Raw genomic sequence first — 18,089 nt, forward strand, 5'->3', positions numbered from 1 at the left:
ACAATAAATAATAATAATAATAATAATCCATAAAACCCTCACTAGACCACTAGGGAGACCAATTGTGGCCTCCTCTGATTGCAACTACCTGCCAGTGAGTTCTTCTAAAGAATTATTATTAAGAAGTCCCAGATAACCCCTTTAACCTGGAAAGACTAAATATTTGGTAAGGCACAGTAACGTTTTTTTGGCCATAGAAAGCAAAAAATATGCAATCCAATGACGATAATGTCACTAGTAATGTGCTCAAGCATGGAAGTAATAAGAGGAGAAGCAATAAATCAATATCTGTAAACATTGGGAAATATCTAGTAGTAGATAGGTCCAGTAAATGTTCCAGTAAATCTTCTAATTTGCTATAAATACTCCGGAATATGTGAAAATGCTGAACAGGAAAATCCTGCTGTTTATAGAAAAACAGGGGTCTAAATGTGGCCGATCTACACAGGCTTTATTTTATTCCGGATATACAGTACTCATTGTTGTGTAGAGCATATCTAAGTCGAGTGATCTTGCTAAACAGAGGCGATAAACGCCAACATTTGTAGGCTGGTAGTGATAATCTGTGCTCTATCCCCTGAAGATACAAATGACATTAATGGAAAAAGGAGCCATACATTAGTTCTTCCTTTGTATCAAATGCTATAAAAAATGTGCATTTGCTTTCTATTAAGTCAATAACAAAACGGACTTTACTGGCAGGGCACAATATGGAAACCAAGCAGCTTAGCCTGATTATCAGCTGGGAAAGAAACTTAGCAGTAACTGTAATTATTAGATATTATTTGGAATAGTGATCGTAGGGATAATTTCATTCCTTTATTTATCCAAGATGCATCATCAAGTCAATGTTCCAGCCATCAATCGCCCTTTTTCAAGCATAAGCAAAATGGCATGCTGGCAGAAACTTTGCCTTGATGATGCATTTTGGATAAATAAAGGAATAAAATTAGCTCTAGCGCCTTAGAAACAATTTGTCTCCGGATCTGCTGGTAACTTGGTGGGAAGTTACCCTAAAGAAGCATGGAGCCTGTGGAGCAGGCAAAGGGAATTACCACTACGGACACATTTCTAATAGTGATGTTATTACTTATTTTCTAAATATATTTCCCATGATTCATATGTATTAAAATATGGTGGTAAAAAAAGAAATATAGCGCACTAGAGTAGCAACAGGTATGACATGTTGATTTCGTTATATTACTGCAAAGGCCACATTTTATTATTGACACCAGACAACACCTGTATTGGTATATTAGACTCAGTTCAGATCTGCGCTATGGCATCTATTGTTCACCTGGTATTAGTAGTGCCTGGCTGGCCCATATGACTTATAAATGCGTCCATTTGGGATTTACATACAGTCATGGCCAAAAGTATTGACACCCCTGCAATTCTGTCAGATAATACTCAGTTTCTTCCTGAAAATGATTGCAAACACAAATTCTTTGGTATTATTATCTTCAATTAATTTGTCTTAAATGAAAAAAACACAAAAAGAATTGTCCTAAAGCCAAATTGGATATAATTCCACACCAAACATAAAAAAGGGGGTGGACAAAAGTATTGGCACTGTTCGAAAAATCATGTGCTGCTTCTCTAATTTGTGTAATTAACAGCACCTGTAACTTACCTGTGGCACCTAACAGGTGTTGGCAATAACTATATCACACTTGCAGCCAGTTGACATGGATTAAAGTTGACTCAACTTCTGTCCTTTGTCCTTGTGTGTACCACATTGAGCATGAGCATGGAGAAAAGAAAGAAGACCAAAGAACTGTCTGAGGACTTGAGAAACCAAATTGTGAGGAAGCATGAGCAATCTCAAGGCTACAAGTCCATCTCCAAAGACCTGAATGTTCCTGTGTCTACCGTGCGCAGTGTCATCAAGAAGTTTAAAGCCCATGGCACTGTGGCTAACCTCCCTAGATGTGGACGGAAAAGAAAAATTGACAAGAGATTTCAACGCAAGATTGTGCGGATATTGGATAAAGAACCTCGACTAACATCCAAACAAGTTCAAGCTGCCCTGCAATCCGAGGGTACAACAGTGTCAACCCGTACTATCTGTCGGCGTCTGAATGAAAAGGGACTGTATGGTAGGAGACCCTGGAAGACCCCACTTCTTACCCCGAGACATAAAAAAGCCAGGCTGGAGTTTGCCAAAACTTACCTGAAAAAGCCTAAAAAGTTTTGGAAGAATGTTCTCTGGTCAGAAGAGACGAAACTAGTGCTTTTTGGGCAAAGGCATCAACATAGAGTTTATATGAGAAAAAAAGAGGCATTCAAAGAAAAGAACACGGTCCCTACAGTCACACATGGCGGAGGTTCCCTGATGTTTTGGGGCTGCTTTGCTGCCTCTGGCACTGGACTGCTTTACCGTGTGCATGGCATTATGAAGTCTGAAGACTACCAACAAATTTTGTAGCATAATGTAGGGCCCAGTGTGAGAAAGCTGGGTCTCCCTCAGAGGTCATGGGTCTTCCAGCAGGACAATGACCCAAAACACACTTCAAAAAGCACTAGAAAATGGTTCGAGAGAAAGCACTGGAGACTTCTAAGGTGGCCAGCAATGAGTCCAGACCTGAATCCCATAGAACACCTGTGGAGAGATCTAAAAATGGCAGTCTGGAGAAGGCACCCTTCAAATATCAGGGACCTGGAGAAGTTTGCCAAAGAAGAATGGTCTAAAATTCCAGCTGAGCATTGTAAGAAACTCATTGATGGTTGCCGGAAGCGGTTGGTCGCAGTTATTTTGGCTAAAGGTTGTGCAACCAAGTATTAGGTTGAGGGTGTCAATACTTTTGTCTGGCCCATTTTTGGAGTTTTGTGTGAAATGACCAATATTTTGCTTTTTGCTTCATTCTCTTTTGTGTTTTTTCATTTAAGTCAAATTAAATGAAGATAATAATACCAAAGAATTTGTGTTTGCAATCATTTTCAGGAAGAAACTGAGTATTATCTGACAGAATTGCAGGGGTGTCAATACTTTTGGCCATGACTGTATAAGTTTTCACTGTTTTAATAGCATGCTTGGATCCGAAGACCAGACCCAACCGTTGGGTTTCCAAACCTGAGCTGACAGCTTCATGGGAATATATGAAATAGTTAGATCTGTCTTCTGATCCAAGCACAATCTATGGTTCACCGATGTGTGAAAATAACCGTATTCTTGTAGTCAAAAGTAATGGAAACCTCTATGGAACATCTGCTAGAAAGCCCCATCATAAATGTGACCAGATCCTTACTGTAATATATGACAGAAGTTACATATGAATAGAAAATTATACAGGATAACATATTAACAACTTAACACGTTTCGGGTTTGCAGCTTTTTCAAAAGGGGGTCAGCTTTCAAAAGCTGCAAACGCGAAATGCGCGTCAAGGGGCCGCAGGGAGAGGTGTGGGAGCCGCCACCTAGGATGGGTAAGCAGAATTTATTTACTGCAGCATGTGTGTCTGGTGTCTTTGACACTTTTTTTTTTTTTACTTCTTTATCACCAGACATTTTGCTACTTATGCTGCTTACATTGGCTATCTATCTGGTCCTGCTTCCCTTGGTTACATTTTGTCTCCCACGCGCCCCCTAGCCTACCATCATGTCTCCTCCATATTTTCCTCTATGTATTGTAGTGTCTGTTTGACTATGAATTTATATGTGATAACTGAATAAAAATTATTTTATCTATTTTGTGGGATGTTGTATACTCCATTCTTTCGTTTGCACTACGGTTGCATTTACTGTAGAAGGAGAAAAAGCAGGAGTAGATTGTAAATTATTATTATGTGATCTGTTATTAGCAGAAGCAAAAGATTGTTGACTGCTGAAAGACTAGTAAAACTGACCTAACCTGAGAGATTCCCTGTACTGCAAAAAGGGCTAAAACATTTAAAAGATTTTACATAATGACGTCTTTAAAGGAACACTAAACAAAGAAAATACACAAAAAATAGATAAAAATATCTCAGAAATTCCTCTAATTCCTCTGAATTTTTTAAATCCGATTTTGTCTCATTACATTTGAAACTGGTTGGTAAACTATGCCACCTTGGATAATAAAAGGGGTTTTTAGTTGGCCAACTACCAAAAATGGAATCGATCACCAATAAAACTTATGTTTGATGATCATGTAGAAAAGGCTGCAGACAAAAGACTTGCTCACACAACTGTATTTTTGGCTCATGGGCTGCCTGTAAAAAAAGAAATGGACCTCACTGGGACCAATGTTATTTAATGGGGCAGTGCTGATGAGAAATTTTCATTATGGACTGATTCAATGTTTTAAAAAAAAAAATTGCAGCATCCACTAATTTCTTCTGTAAATCGGATGAGGGCACCTGATTTTTATGGATTCATTGCAATTCTTTCACATAGAAGCTGCTATCTTGCCTACTATGTTATGAAGCAATCCAAATCTACCTTAGTAATTCATTTCACAATCCAGAAACTTACTTTTTTTCTTTTTTTTTATGTCACTATTATTCAGTAGAGCATACAACCATTGAGACCTTCTAAAAGAGATATTACATAGGTTGCCCACTACTCAAACAACCCCTTCTAAATCTCTACGTCATCCCCCCAGTAAAATAATAATACCCACACTGTGCTGTAGATAAGCCCCCGATGTATCCTGAAAGATGAGAAAAAGAGGTTAGATTATACTCACCCAGGGGCGGTCTGGTCTGATGGGCGTCATGGTCCGGTCCGGGGCCTCCCATCTTCTTACGATGACGTCCTCTTCTTGTCTTCACGCTGTGGCTCCAGACCGGACCGCCCCTGGGTGAGTATAATCTAACCTCTTTTTCTCATCTTTCAGGAGACATCGGGGGTTTATCTACAGCATTACAGAATGCTGTAGATAAGCCCCTGATGCCGGTGGGCTTAGCTCATCTTCCATTTTGGGGGTGACAGGTTCCCTTTAAAGAAGCACTGCCACTAAAATTTGTTATTGATCAAATATGTATTTGCATGTAAAGTAGCGTGAGAATGTTAGTACACTCTCCTACCACTGCTCTCTTCGGTGTCCAGTGCCTTTCTTCTGCTCTTCCCAGTGACGGCACAGCAAACGAGACCTGCCAGCTCTTTCTACACACTATGCGTGAGCAGGAATACGCTGTTATAATGAAAGCCTTTGGAGCCTTCGATCTGAAGCTCTATAGGCTAATGTTGTAAAAGTCACTTCCGGGTCAATCAGAGCGCAGTGTGACCCGGCCAGTCTGCAGAGTGGTGATGTCATTCAAAAGAGCAGGAGAACGGCATCAGATAACGAAGAGAGCAGTGGTAGGAGAGAATATTAATTCCCTTACACTACATTACATCCCCATACACACATTTAAACAATACAAATGGTAGTGGCAGTGCTTCTATAAACAGAAACTCAATAATATGCTGTGATGGAATATTAGAACACAACCGAATATAGTATAAAGGGAATACTTCTAACATATTAGGACTATGGTCTAATGAAGGTCATAATTAAATGAAGTTAGAAATAAAAAAGTAACATTAAGTAGAAAAAAATACAGAACGCCTGATATTAGCAGTTCTTTTCATCTGTGTTAATACAAAAAAAATGATCTGTGATATCAGTATTTAACAAAGTTTATAAATGTAGTTATCAGCTACTGGCATCCCATAATGTAGATGCATACTGCCACCTAGTGTTCATATAAGAGTAATATTTTAATTTGCTAAGAACGAACCAAGTAATGAACCAAGTGCGTGACAGTACAAGCTAAATAGCGGAGATGGCACCAAATCTCACGTTGCTGAAAATTTCTGTACAGAAATTGATCAGCAGTGCGGAATTGAAAATCCGCTGCATGTTAATTCTTTGTGCGGAATTCAACATGGATTTTACCCTTTGCAATGGAAAGGCTGCAAGCTCGGGCAAATCTTCTACAAAAACCATTGCAAGGCCACACTGCAGAAAAATCCGCACAAAAAATCTCAACATTTGAACTTACCCTAGAGGAACGCAAAAAAATGCAGATGACATTATTTCGACATACCCGCGTTATCATCTACAAGGCTCTCTCCTTCTTTCACTTTTGGCTCCATCCGAATAGGTGACCTAGAAATGAGAAAAAAAATGTGAAAAATACTGCATTTCTTTGACACAATTCTTTTTTCTTCGGGGAGCATTCTGACCAGCAAAGCGTAAAACACAAAATGAAACGTAATGAAAACATTTTCCGAATATATGTCATATGTTTCAAATTGGAAAATCAATACAAAAATGACAAACGGCCCATGGCTGAACATGTTTTTTTATGTTTTATGTAAATGAAGCAGTATTCTTGAACATTATACGGTCCCGCCATCTTAAATAACGGTACTTGTCTAAAGCTGCAGGAACTGGTTACCAGTCAGCAACTGTATATGTGCAGATGCAAAGTGTTATGGTACCGTTACACTAAATGACTTACCAACGATCACGACCAGCAATACGACCTGGCCGTGATCGTTGGTAAGTCGTTGTGTGGTCGCTGGGGAGCTGTCACACAGACAGCTCTCTCCAGCGACCAACGATCAGGGGAACGACTTCAACGATGCCGAAGTCCCCCTGCAGCACCCGGGTAACCAGGGTAAACATCGGGTTACTAAATGCAGGGTCGGGCTTAGTAACCCGATATTTACCCTGGTTACCATTGTAAAAGTAAAAAAAAAAAAAACACTACATACTCACATTCTGATGTCTGTCACGTCCCCCGCCGGCGTCCACAGGGTTAAAACTGCTTTCGGTATGAGCGCTTGCTAATGCTGGGCTGCTGCCGAGAGCTTCCCTGCACTGAATGTGTCAGCGCCGGCAGAGCACAGCGGTGACGTCACCGCTGTGCTCTGCTTTACGGCCGGCGCTGACACAGTCAGTGCAGGAAGCTCTCGGCAGCAGCGCAGCATTAGCAAGCGCTCATGCCGAAAGCAGTTTTAACCCTGTGGACGCCGGGGGACGTGACAGACATCAGAATGTGAGTATGTAGTGGTTTTTTTTTTTTAACTTTTACAATGGTAACCAGGGTAAATATCGGGTTACTAAGCGCGGCCACAATGGTAAATATAGGGTATCCACGTCGATGTAGGCGGAGCTGACCGGAGGAGGTGCCGTGGTGGGCAGAGCTTCACGAAGGACGTACGCAGCCCTCCGCAGCACCTCCATCCGCAAATGTGAAACCAGCCTTAGAGACAGCAGACAGACAATCACTGGTATTATGCAGTAGTGCAGAGTAATGTCAGGAGAACACATTTAAACTTAGAAGTCCACAACTTAGATCAAACTACTAACACCACGTTCTTAACCCTTTCTAAACATGCCCACATTTTACCCCCTCAGCCTACTTTATACCTATCCAACACATTATGCAAATCATCATTGAGCAGTCTAATTGTGTGCCAACACTTGTGGTCCTTTAATTCTGATTATCATTACCATCTTGCCTCATGAATGAACTCAAATATGGAGTTTTTGTTAGCATTTAAGTTTTGCCTTGTGCCCACTGTCTATGCAGGCTAGATAAAGATAACAGATTTTGTATGTCCAGGCAGAAAAGTGGGACTTCAAGCAAATAGGTTGATCAGAAAACAAGTTGTTACTTTTAGGCTCTGTTCCCATTGCATTTTTAGCTTCACTTTCAGCACATATGTGAAACCCTGGTGTATGCCTCTATGAGCCATAGAGAGGATAACTATAAGGGCTCGATTTGGGGATTCGATCCAGTGACCTGTTGCTACGCAGTCGGTTCCTCTGTCTGCTGAGCTATTGCCTTTATTACTCTGTCCAAATACTGATGGTTCCAATTGTTTTTATTTTTTTGGTTTGCTTCTCTCCAGGTGTTTTCCATTTACCCGTTTTGGTCTGCCCTATTACATTCTGCGTTAGGGGTTATATTTTCACCCTTCATTGCACTTCCTTGCTGACTATACCTCTAGGTGGTTTAGGAGTTCCAGGCCTTCAGCAAAGGGGTTTAATTTGCATGTTAAACACCAGTTGAATTCCTGCAGTGAGTCTGTCTTCCTTCCCAGTTTCCTTTCAGGTAGTTAGGTTTCTGTGAGGATATACTTGTTCTGTTTACTTTTGGATCTCCTTAGCTTTCCCTTTCTAACCTTATCAACATATTTTAATTTTCTCACCTTGGGTATCTTCCTGCACACTTCCCTCTCCTCTAGTTGATAGTGTGGTTCTTTAGGAGGTAGGAGAAATCCCTTGGTGGCCTTTTCGGTGAGTCAAGTCCGAAGGGATGTTGTTGAGTTGTGTGGCTAGGGTCTTTCTAATCTGTCCAGGGACCACTTGGGTTTGGGTGCGGCGTCTCCCTGCAGTAGGTCTTTCATTTTCCGTTACCCGTGATTGTGTGTTACATTCATAACAATAACAGTGCATATAAAAAGTATATACACCTCTGTTAAAATGCAGTGTCATATAAAAATAATCAATACCAAGGAAAATCATTTCAGAACTTCTTCCACTTTTAATGCCACCCATAATCTGTACAATTTAACCCCTTTACCCCCAAGGGTGGTTTGCACGTTATGGACCGGGCCAATTTTTACAATTCTGACCACTGTCCCTTTATGAGGTTATAACTCTGGAACGCTTCAACGGATCCCAGTGATTCTGACATTGTTTTCTCGAGACATATTGTATTTCATGTCATGATAGTGGTAAAATTTCTGTGATATTACCTGCGTTTATTTGTGGAAAAAAAATGGAAATTTGGCGAAAATTTTGAAAATTTCGCAATTTTCCAACTTTGAATTTTTATGCAATTAAATCACAGAGATATGTCACACAAAATACTTAATAAGTAACATTTCCCACATGTCTACTTTACATCAGCACAATTTTGGAACCAAAATTTTTTTTTGTTAGGGAGTTATAAGGGTTAAAAGTTGACCAACAATTTCTCATTTTTACAACACCATTTTTTTTTAGGGACCACATCTCATTTGAAGTCATTTTGAGGGGTCTATATGATAGAAAATACCCAAGTATGACACCATTCTAAAAACTGCACCCCTCAAGGTGCTCAAAACCACATTCAAGAAGTTTATTAACCCTTCAGGTGTTTCACAGGAATTTTTGGAATGTTTAAATAAAAATGAACATTTAACTTTTTTTCACAAACAATTTACTTCAGCTCCAATTTGTTTTATTTTACCAAGGGTAACAGGAGAAAATGGACCCCAAACATTGTTGTACAATTTGTCCTGAGTATGCTGATACCCCATATGTGGGGGTAAACCACTGTTTGGGCGCATGGCAGAGCTCGGAAGGGAAGGAGCGCCGTTTGACTTTTCAATGCAAAATTGACAGGAATTGAGATGGGACACCATGTTGCGTTTGGAGAGCCACTGATGTGCCTAAACATTGAAACCCCCCACAAGTGACACCATTTTGGAAAGTAGACCCCCTAAGGAACTTATCTAGATGTGTGGTGAGCACTTTGACCCACCAAGGGCTTCACAGAAGTTTATAATGCAGAGCCGTAAAAATAAAACAAAAATTTTTTCCCACAAAAATTATTTTTTAGCCCCCAGTTTTGTATTTTTCCGAGGGTAACATGAGAAATTGGACCCCCAAAGTTGTTGTCCAATTTGTCTTGAGTGCGCTGATACCCCATATATGGGGGGGAACCACCGTTTGGGCGCATGGGAGGGCTTGGAAGGGAAGGAGCGCCATTTGGAATGCAGACTTAGATGGAATGGTCTGCAGGCGTCACATTGCGTTTGCAGAGCCCCTAATGTGCCTAAACAGTAGAAACCCCCCACAAGTGACACCATTTTGGAAAGTAGACCCCCTAAGGAACTCATCTAGATGTGTTGTGAAAGCTTTGAACCCCCAAGGGTTTCACTACAGTTTATAATGCAGAGCCGTGCAAATAAAAAATATTTTTTTTCCACAAAAATTATTTTTTAGCCCCCAGTTTTGTATTTTTCCAAGGGTAACAGGAGAAATTGGACCCTAAATATTGTTGTCCAATTTGTCCTGAGTACGCTGATACCTGATATGTGGGGGGGAACCACCGTTTGAGCGCATGGCAGAGCTCGGAAGGGAAGGAGCATCATTTGGAATGCAGACTTAGATGGATTGGTCTGCAGGCGTCACATTGCGTTTGCAGAGCCCCTAATGTACCTAAACAGTAGAAATCCCCCACAAGTGACCCCATATTGGAAACTAGACCACCCAAGGAACTTATCTAGATATGTTGTGAGAACTTTTAGCCCCCATATGTTTCACTACAGTTTATAACGCAGAGCCGTGAAAATAAAAAATCCTTTTTTTTCCCAGAAAAATTATTTTTTAGCCCCCAGTTTTGTATTTTCCCAAGGGTAACAGGAGAACTTGGACCCCAAAAGTTGGTGTCCAATTTGTCCTGAGTACGCTGATACCCCATATGTTGGTGTAAACCCCTGTGTGGGCACACGGGAGAGCTCGGAAGGGAAGGAGCACTGTTTTACTTTTTCAACGCAGAATTGGCTGGAATTGAGATCGGACGCCATGTCGCGTTTGGAGAGCCCCTGATGTGCCTAAACAGTGGAAACCCCCCAATTATAACTGAAACCCTAATGCAAACACACCCCTAACCCCAACGGTAACCCTAACCACACCTCTAACCCAGACACACCCATAACCCTAATCCCAACCCTATTCCCAACCGTAAATGTAATCCAAACCCTAACTTTAACTTTAGCCCCAACCCTAACTTCAGCCCCAACCCTAACTGTAGCCTTAACCCTGACCCTAGCCCTAACCCTAGCCCTAATCCTAACCCTAGCCCCAACCCTAACCATAGCCCTAACCCTAGCCCTAACCCTAGCCCTAACCCTAGCCCTAACCCTAACCCTAACCCTAACCCTAGCCCTAATGGGAAAATGGAAAAAAAAAATTTAATTTTTTAATTTTTCCCTAACTAAGGGGGTGATGAAGGGGGGTTTGATTTACTTTTATAGCGTTTTTTTTAGCGGATTTTTATGATTGGCAGCCGTCACACACTGAAAGACGCTTTTTATTGCAAAAAATATTTTTAGCGTTACCACATTTTGAGAGCTATAATTTTTCCATATTTGAGACCACAGAGTCATGTGAGGTCTTGTTTTTTGCGGGACGAGTTTACGTTTTTATTGGTAACATTTTCAGGCACGTGACATTTTTTTATCGCTTTTTATTCCGATTTTTGTGAGGCAGAATTACCAAAAACCAGCTATTCATGAATTTCTTTTGGGGGAGGCGTTTATACCGTTCCGCGTTTGGTAAAATTGATAAGGCTGTTTTATTCTTTGGGTCAGTACGATTACAGCGATATCTCATTTATATCATTTTTTTATGTTTTGGCGCTTTTATACAATAAATACTATTTTATATAAAAAATAATTATTTTGGCATCGCTTTATTCTGAGGACTATAACTTTTTTATTTTTTTGCTGATGATGCTGTATGGTTGCTGTTTTTTGCGGGACAAAATGACGCTTTCAGCGGTACCATGGTTATTTATATCTGTCTTTTTGATCGCGTTTTATTCCACTTTTTATTCGGCGGTATGATAATAAAGCGTTGTTTTTTGCCTCGTTTTTTTTTTTTTTTCTTACGGTGTTTACTGAAGGGGTTAACTAGTGATATAGTTTTATAGGTGGGGTCGTTACGGACGCGGCGATACTAAATATGTGTATTTTATTGTTTGGTTTTTTTATTTAGATAAAGAAATGTATTTATGGGAATAATATATATATTTTTTTCTTTATTTAGGATTTTTTTTTTTATTTTTTTTTTTTACACATGTGGACATTTTTTTTTTAAACTTTATTACTTTGTCCCAGGGGGGGACATCACAGTTTGCACAGCACTCTGTCAGATCACCGATCTGACTTAGAGCACTGCAGGCTTACCAGCGCCTGCTCTGAGCAGGCACTCGGTAAGCCACCTCCCTCCCTGCAGGACCTGGATGCCGCGGCCATCTTGGATCCGGGACCTGCAGCGAGGAAGGAGGTAGGAGATCCTCGCAGCAACGCGATCACATCGCGTTGCTCCGAGGGTCTCAGGGAAGCACGCAGGGAGCCCCCTCCCTGCGCGATGCTTCCCTATACCGCCCGCACACCGCGATCATGTTTGATCGCGGTGTGCCGGGGGTTAATGTGCCGGGGGTGGTCCGTGACCGCTCCTGGCACATAGCGCCCGATGTCAGCTGCGATAGGCAGCTGACACCCGGCCGCGATCGGCCGCGCTCCCCCCGAGAGCGCGGCCGATCGCGCTGGACGTACTATTCCGTCCTTGGGAAGTAGGGCCCACCCCACATGGACGGAATAGTATGTCCAATGACAGAAAGGGGTTAAATGAAAAAAAAAAAAAAAAAAGAAAGATCTTTTTTGGTGGAAAAAGAAAAATAAAGAACTAAAATAATGTAGTTGCACAAATATGCACACCCTTAACTAATACTTTGCTGAAGTACCCTTTGAATTTATGACAGCATTCAGTCATTTTTGGTAGGAGTCTATCAGAATGGCCCACTCTTCTTGAAGTAGCCCTCCAAATCCGTCAGATTGCAACTGTATCTTCTGCACGCAGTCCTCTTCAGGTCAACACACAGATTTTCAATTGGATTCAGGTCTGGGCTCTGGATGGGCCATTTCAAACCTTTGATCTTTTGTCAAAGCCTTTTTTTGTTGATGTGCTTATGGTTGTTGTCTTGCAAGAAGGTGAAATTCCTCTTCATATCCAGGTTTTTAGATTTATCAAAATTGATTGATCTTAACTAAAGCTCCAGATCCAGCTGCTGAAAAACAGCCCCATAGCATAATGCTGCCTCCACCATGCCTCACTGGCGTGGAGAGCGGTCTCATCACTGATGTGATTGCTCCCCAAACCATCCGGATCGTCATGAGACATGGACATTAATGGATTATCAGCAGAAAGGTGAGTTTAACTTTGCATTTTTATTTTTTTAAATAAAATTTTGTGTTTGCTTGTTTAGCCTTTGTTGGTAGTATTTCTTGGGGAGACCCAATGTCATTTCTTTGAGGGGGTCACCCTATAATAACCAGTAAAGGCTTAGCAAACAGTTGTGAGGTGATATTAATAGCCTGGGAACCTTTGTGGCTATTGGCCCCTTCCTGGAATATTTACATTACCACCCTTAAAGAGCAAACAATACTATTCCTTCATTTCCAGTTAGTGTAGTAAATAGCTCCTGAATGTTTTCACTTAATTTAGAAATTATTTTTATAAGAACTAGGATATATAAGTCAAAAAATATATAAGTACGCTTTTTTTCAGTTTTTACAGATTTAACATCCAATTACTGTTTTATGCCAGCCATGCACCAACAACACAACTAGTGCTATGTCATATCATGCCATTCTGCTTCTTCGATGAGCCTCTTTGAGGTTATTTATAGGTAGGTGACTGCTGCCAAGTAACACCTGGATCAGATCCACAGGGATTACAATATCCTTGTGACTGGCAGCAGTGACTACAACCAGGATAAACGCTGGGTAATTGAGGTACAAGATACATTGTGTATTTTGTACACACACAAAATGCCTTTCATATTCATAGCAGTGCCAGCATTTATTTAATTAGTAATAATATACGTCATTGCAGCCATCCTTCATCAGACCTTTGCTTGTTTTCCGCAGGTCATTTGATTTAAAGATACACAAGTCATGTTTTAATTAACTTTAAAAAAAAAACAATCAATGAGAGACATTATATACAGAGCAAAGCTATGTGCACACAGAGTTTTTTTAAGTTTTTAGAGCTCAAACTAAGTGAAAACTCCCAAATCCTCCTCCAAATCTCAAAACCTCATGAAAACTTTGAGTTTCTGCTTAAAAAAGTCAGCAAAATCACTCCATGTGCACACAGCCTTAAACGTGTTTGCCTGTAATACCAAACACAGTCTACAGAAAAAAGGTTGTGCTGTTTCTCAAAGAAAGCAGATATTTATACCACTTGGAATTTTGTATTGGAATTCATATTTTTAATAGTGGTAGGAGTCTAATTTCTTAAACAGTAGGTACTGTTGGTATGCTCTGATATGATCTTTATATAAGTAACAAAGAATTTCTGTTGTCTGTTCTTTAGTCACGGCCAAAAGACTGGACCAATTTACACCAAATTTAATACATAGGTAAATCAGGAGCTTCCAAAGGTTTTATGATGGGTTTCAGTTCTCTAGGACCGACCATTCTCAAGATGTGACACATAAAATTGGAGCCCAAGAGAAAATGTTAATTTATAGACAAATAACTGGACCAATTTTCCCCAGAGTTGCAGATGGTTTTCCACCAGGTTTCAGCACTCTAGGACCTACTATTATTGACATGTCTTTGCAAAGGGAATACAAAAGCATTCGAGCTGTTCACCAAAAAATGGAACACAGAAACAAGTATTAATTTATGGCCAAACGACTGGTCTCAGGATATGGGAGTGCTGTTTAAAGTTGCGACCATCAACTGTATTTTTGAAAAGGGTAGAGAAAACTGTACGTTGTACAAAAACATCCAAATTTTATTCCATCTTCTTCAGCTACAAAACCAGTGTGTTGACAAGAAAAAAGCTGTGTAAAATACATGCGTTTTTGCAACATTTTTATGTACATTTTTGATGCATATGTACTTGTTTTTTTCCCATTCCTTTGAACGGGTAAAAAATGCAGCAAAAAGACCAAAAGAATTGACATGCTGCAGATTTGTAAAAACGTTTTGTAGGCCATTAACAGACATACCTCAGTATTTGTAAGCCAAAATCAGGAGTTGAATAATCGGACAATCCTGGTTTTGGTTTACAAATAGTGAGGTAAAAAAAATCCCCAAATATTCAATTTCTGCACCTGGTTTCAAGGTTCCGCATGTGCTTTAGGTTTCAGAAATCTCAATCACTTTGCTTGTATTGTAAAAAGCTGCATTATTTTTCCGCAGCAAAAAGACAGCAGAAAAAAAAGTGGCAAAATCGCAACGTATTAGCAAGCCCTTAGGCTTGTGTTTATACATAGCATTGAATCTGAGGAGGCAGAGTTGCAGCAGCCTGGACTAATGGTGAGGCAGCAGGTGTGTCTCAGACTACCACAGATTACTTGTAGGCACTGTAGCTGATCTGTAGTCCCAGATCAGAACTCTGTGCTAATGGAGATGGAAGAATTGCGTAAAATGACAGCAATGTATACACGTGTGTGTTGTGAAATTGGATTTTGGGCTCCCCCGGTGGCCACTGGTGGAATTTAACTGGTGTGCATCATCCTCTCTGTTCACCTGTTTCCATCAGGATGTGGGAGTCGCTATTTAGCCTTGCTCCTCTGTCACTTCCATGCCGGTCAACATTGTAATCAGAAGCCTTTCTGTGCATGTTCCTGCTGCTAGACATCTCCCAGCTAAGTTGGACTTAGTCCTTGTTTGTTTTTGCATTTTGTTCCAGTTCACAGCTGTAGTTTCGTTTCTGTGTCTGGAAAGCTCTTGTGATCTGAAATTGCCACTCTGATGTTATGAGTTAATACTAGAGTCTTAAAGTAATTTCAGGATGGTATTTTGATAGGGTTTTCAGCTGACCATGAAAGTGCCCTTTCTGTCTTCCTGCTATCTAGTAAGCGGACCTCAATTTTGCTAAACCTATTTTCATACTACGTTTGTCATTTCATCTAAAATCACCGCCAATATTTGTGGGGGCCTCTGTCTGCCTTTCGGGGAAATTTCTCTAGAGGTGAGCCAGGACTATATTTTCCTCTGCCAGGATTAGTTAGTCCTCCGGCCGGCGCTGGGCGTCTAGGGATAAAACGCAGGCTACGCTACCCGGCTACTGTTAGTTGTGCGGCAGGTTTAGTTCATGGTCAGTTTAGTTTCCATCCTTCCAAGAGCTAGTTCTTATGTTTGCCGGGCTATGTTCTCTTGCCATTGAGAACCATAACAGTTTGACCGGCCTAAAAGGGTTAAATTAATTGACAGAGAAAGGAGAGAAAAGAGAAGTCTGCTGAAGATTTTTTTTTTTTTTTTTTTTCTCAGTTCTGAGTGTGCTTGTAATTTAATCTCTTGCAAGTCTGCCTATATTGCAGCCTTTCTCTCTCTCTCTCTCCTTCTAATCCTGGAATGGCTCTGTGTTCACCTGTTTAAAATGGATATTCAGAGTTTAGCTGCAGGTTTGAATAATCTCACCACGAAAGTTCAAAACTTACAAGATTTTGTTGTTCATGTTCCTATATCTGAACCTAGAATTCCTTTGCCTGAATTTTTCTCGGGGAATAGATCTTGCTTTCAAAATTTCAAAAATAATTGCAAGTTGTTTTTGTCCCTGAAATCTCGCTCTGCTGGAGATCCTGCTCAGCAGGTCAGGATTGTGATTTCCTTGCTCCGGGGCGACCCTCAGGATTGGGCTTTTGCATTGGCTCCAGGGGATCCTGCGTTGCTCAATGTGGATGCGTTTTTTCTGGCCTTGGGGTTGCTTTATGAGGAACCTCAGTTAGAACTTCAGGCGGAAAAGGCCTTGATGTCCCTATCTCAGGGGCAAGACGAAGCTGAAATATACTGCCAGAAATTCCGTAAGTGGGCTGTGCTTACTCAGTGGAATGAGTGCGCCCTGGCGGCGAATTTCAGAGAGGGTCTCTCTGATGCCATTAAGGATGTTATGGTGGGGTTCCCTGTGCCTGCGGGTCTGAATGAGTCCATGACAATGGCTATCCAGATCGATAGGCGTCTGCGGGAGCGCAAACCTGTGCACCATTTGGCGGTGTCTACTGAGAAGACGCCAGAGAATATGCAATGTGATAGAATTCTGTCCAGAAGTGAACGGCAGAATTTTAGACGAAAAAATGGGTTGTGCTTCTATTGCGGTGATTCAACTCATGTTATATCAGCATGCTCTAAGCGTACTAAGAAGCTTGATAAGTCTGTTTCAATTGGCACTTTACAGTCTAAGTTTATTCTATCTGTGACCCTGATTTGTTCTTTATCATCTATTACCGCGGATGCCTATGTCGACTCTGGCGCCGCTTTGAGTCTTATGGATTGGTCCTTTGCCAAACGCTGTGGGTATGATTTGGAGCCTCTTGAAACTCCTATACCCCTGAAGGGGATTGACTCCACCCCATTGGCTAGCAATAAACCACAATACTGGACACAAGTAACTATGCGGATTAATCCGGATCACCAGGAGATTATTCGCTTTCTTGTGCTGTATAACCTACATGATGTGTTGGTGCTTGGATTGCCATGGCTGCAATCTCATAACCCAGTCCTTGACTGGAAAGCTATGTCTGTGTTAAGCTGGGGATGTAAGGGGACGCATGGGGATGTACCTGTGGTTTCCATTTCATCATCTATTCCCTCTGAGATTCCTGAATTCTTGACTGAATATCGTGACGTTTTTGAAGAACCTAAGCTTGGTTCATTACCTCCGCACCGGGAGTGCGATTGTGCCATAGATTTGATTCCGGGTAGTAAATACCCTAAGGGTCGTTTATTTAATCTGTCTGTGCCTGAACATGCTGCTATGCGAGAATATATAAAGGAGTCCTTGGAAAAGGGACATATTCGTCCTTCGTCATCTCCCTTAGGAGCCGGTTTTTTCTTTGTGGCTAAGAAAGATGGCTCTTTGAGGCCGTGCATTGATTATCGGCTTTTGAATAAAATCACGGTTAAATATCAATATCCGTTGCCACTGCTGACTGATTTGTTTGCTCGCATAAAGGGGGCCAAGTGGTTCTCTAAGATAGATCTTCGTGGGGCGTATAATTTGGTGCGAATTAAGCAGGGGGATGAGTGGAAAACCGCATTTAATACGCCCGAGGGCCACTTTGAGTATTTGGTGATGCCTTTTGGTCTTTCAAATGCCCCTTCAGTCTTTCAGTCCTTTATGCTTGACATTTTCCGTGATTATTTGGATAAATTTATGATTGTGTATCTGGATGATATTTTGATTTTTTCGGATGACTGGGACTCTCATGTCCAGCAGGTCAGGAGGGTTTTTCAGGTTTTGCGGTCTAATTCCTTGTGTGTGAAGGGTTCTAAGTGCGTTTTTGGGGTTCAAAAGATTTCCTTTTTGGGATATATTTTTTCCCCCTCTTCCATCGAGATGGATCCTGTCAAGGTTCAGGCTATTTGTGATTGGACGCAA

At 41.0% G+C, this 18,089-nt stretch overlaps 1 protein-coding gene across 2 annotated transcripts in view; it reads right to left on the minus strand.

Moving 5' to 3' along the window:
- CRACDL (CRACD like) overlaps positions 1-18,089 on the minus strand; it is a 154,286-nt gene that overhangs the window by 53,217 nt on the left and 82,980 nt on the right. For both annotated transcript variants that reach the window (XM_077296521.1, XM_077296522.1), the window contains exon 2: positions 6,013-6,074. In XM_077296521.1, coding sequence (XP_077152636.1) covers positions 6,013-6,061 — 49 coding nt within the window. In that variant the 5' untranslated portion in view covers positions 6,062-6,074. The remainder of the gene's footprint in view (positions 1-6,012; positions 6,075-18,089) is intronic.

This window comes from Ranitomeya variabilis, chromosome 3 (assembly GCF_051348905.1).
Source record: "Ranitomeya variabilis isolate aRanVar5 chromosome 3, aRanVar5.hap1, whole genome shotgun sequence".
Lineage (NCBI taxonomy): Eukaryota > Metazoa > Chordata > Amphibia > Anura > Dendrobatidae > Ranitomeya > Ranitomeya variabilis.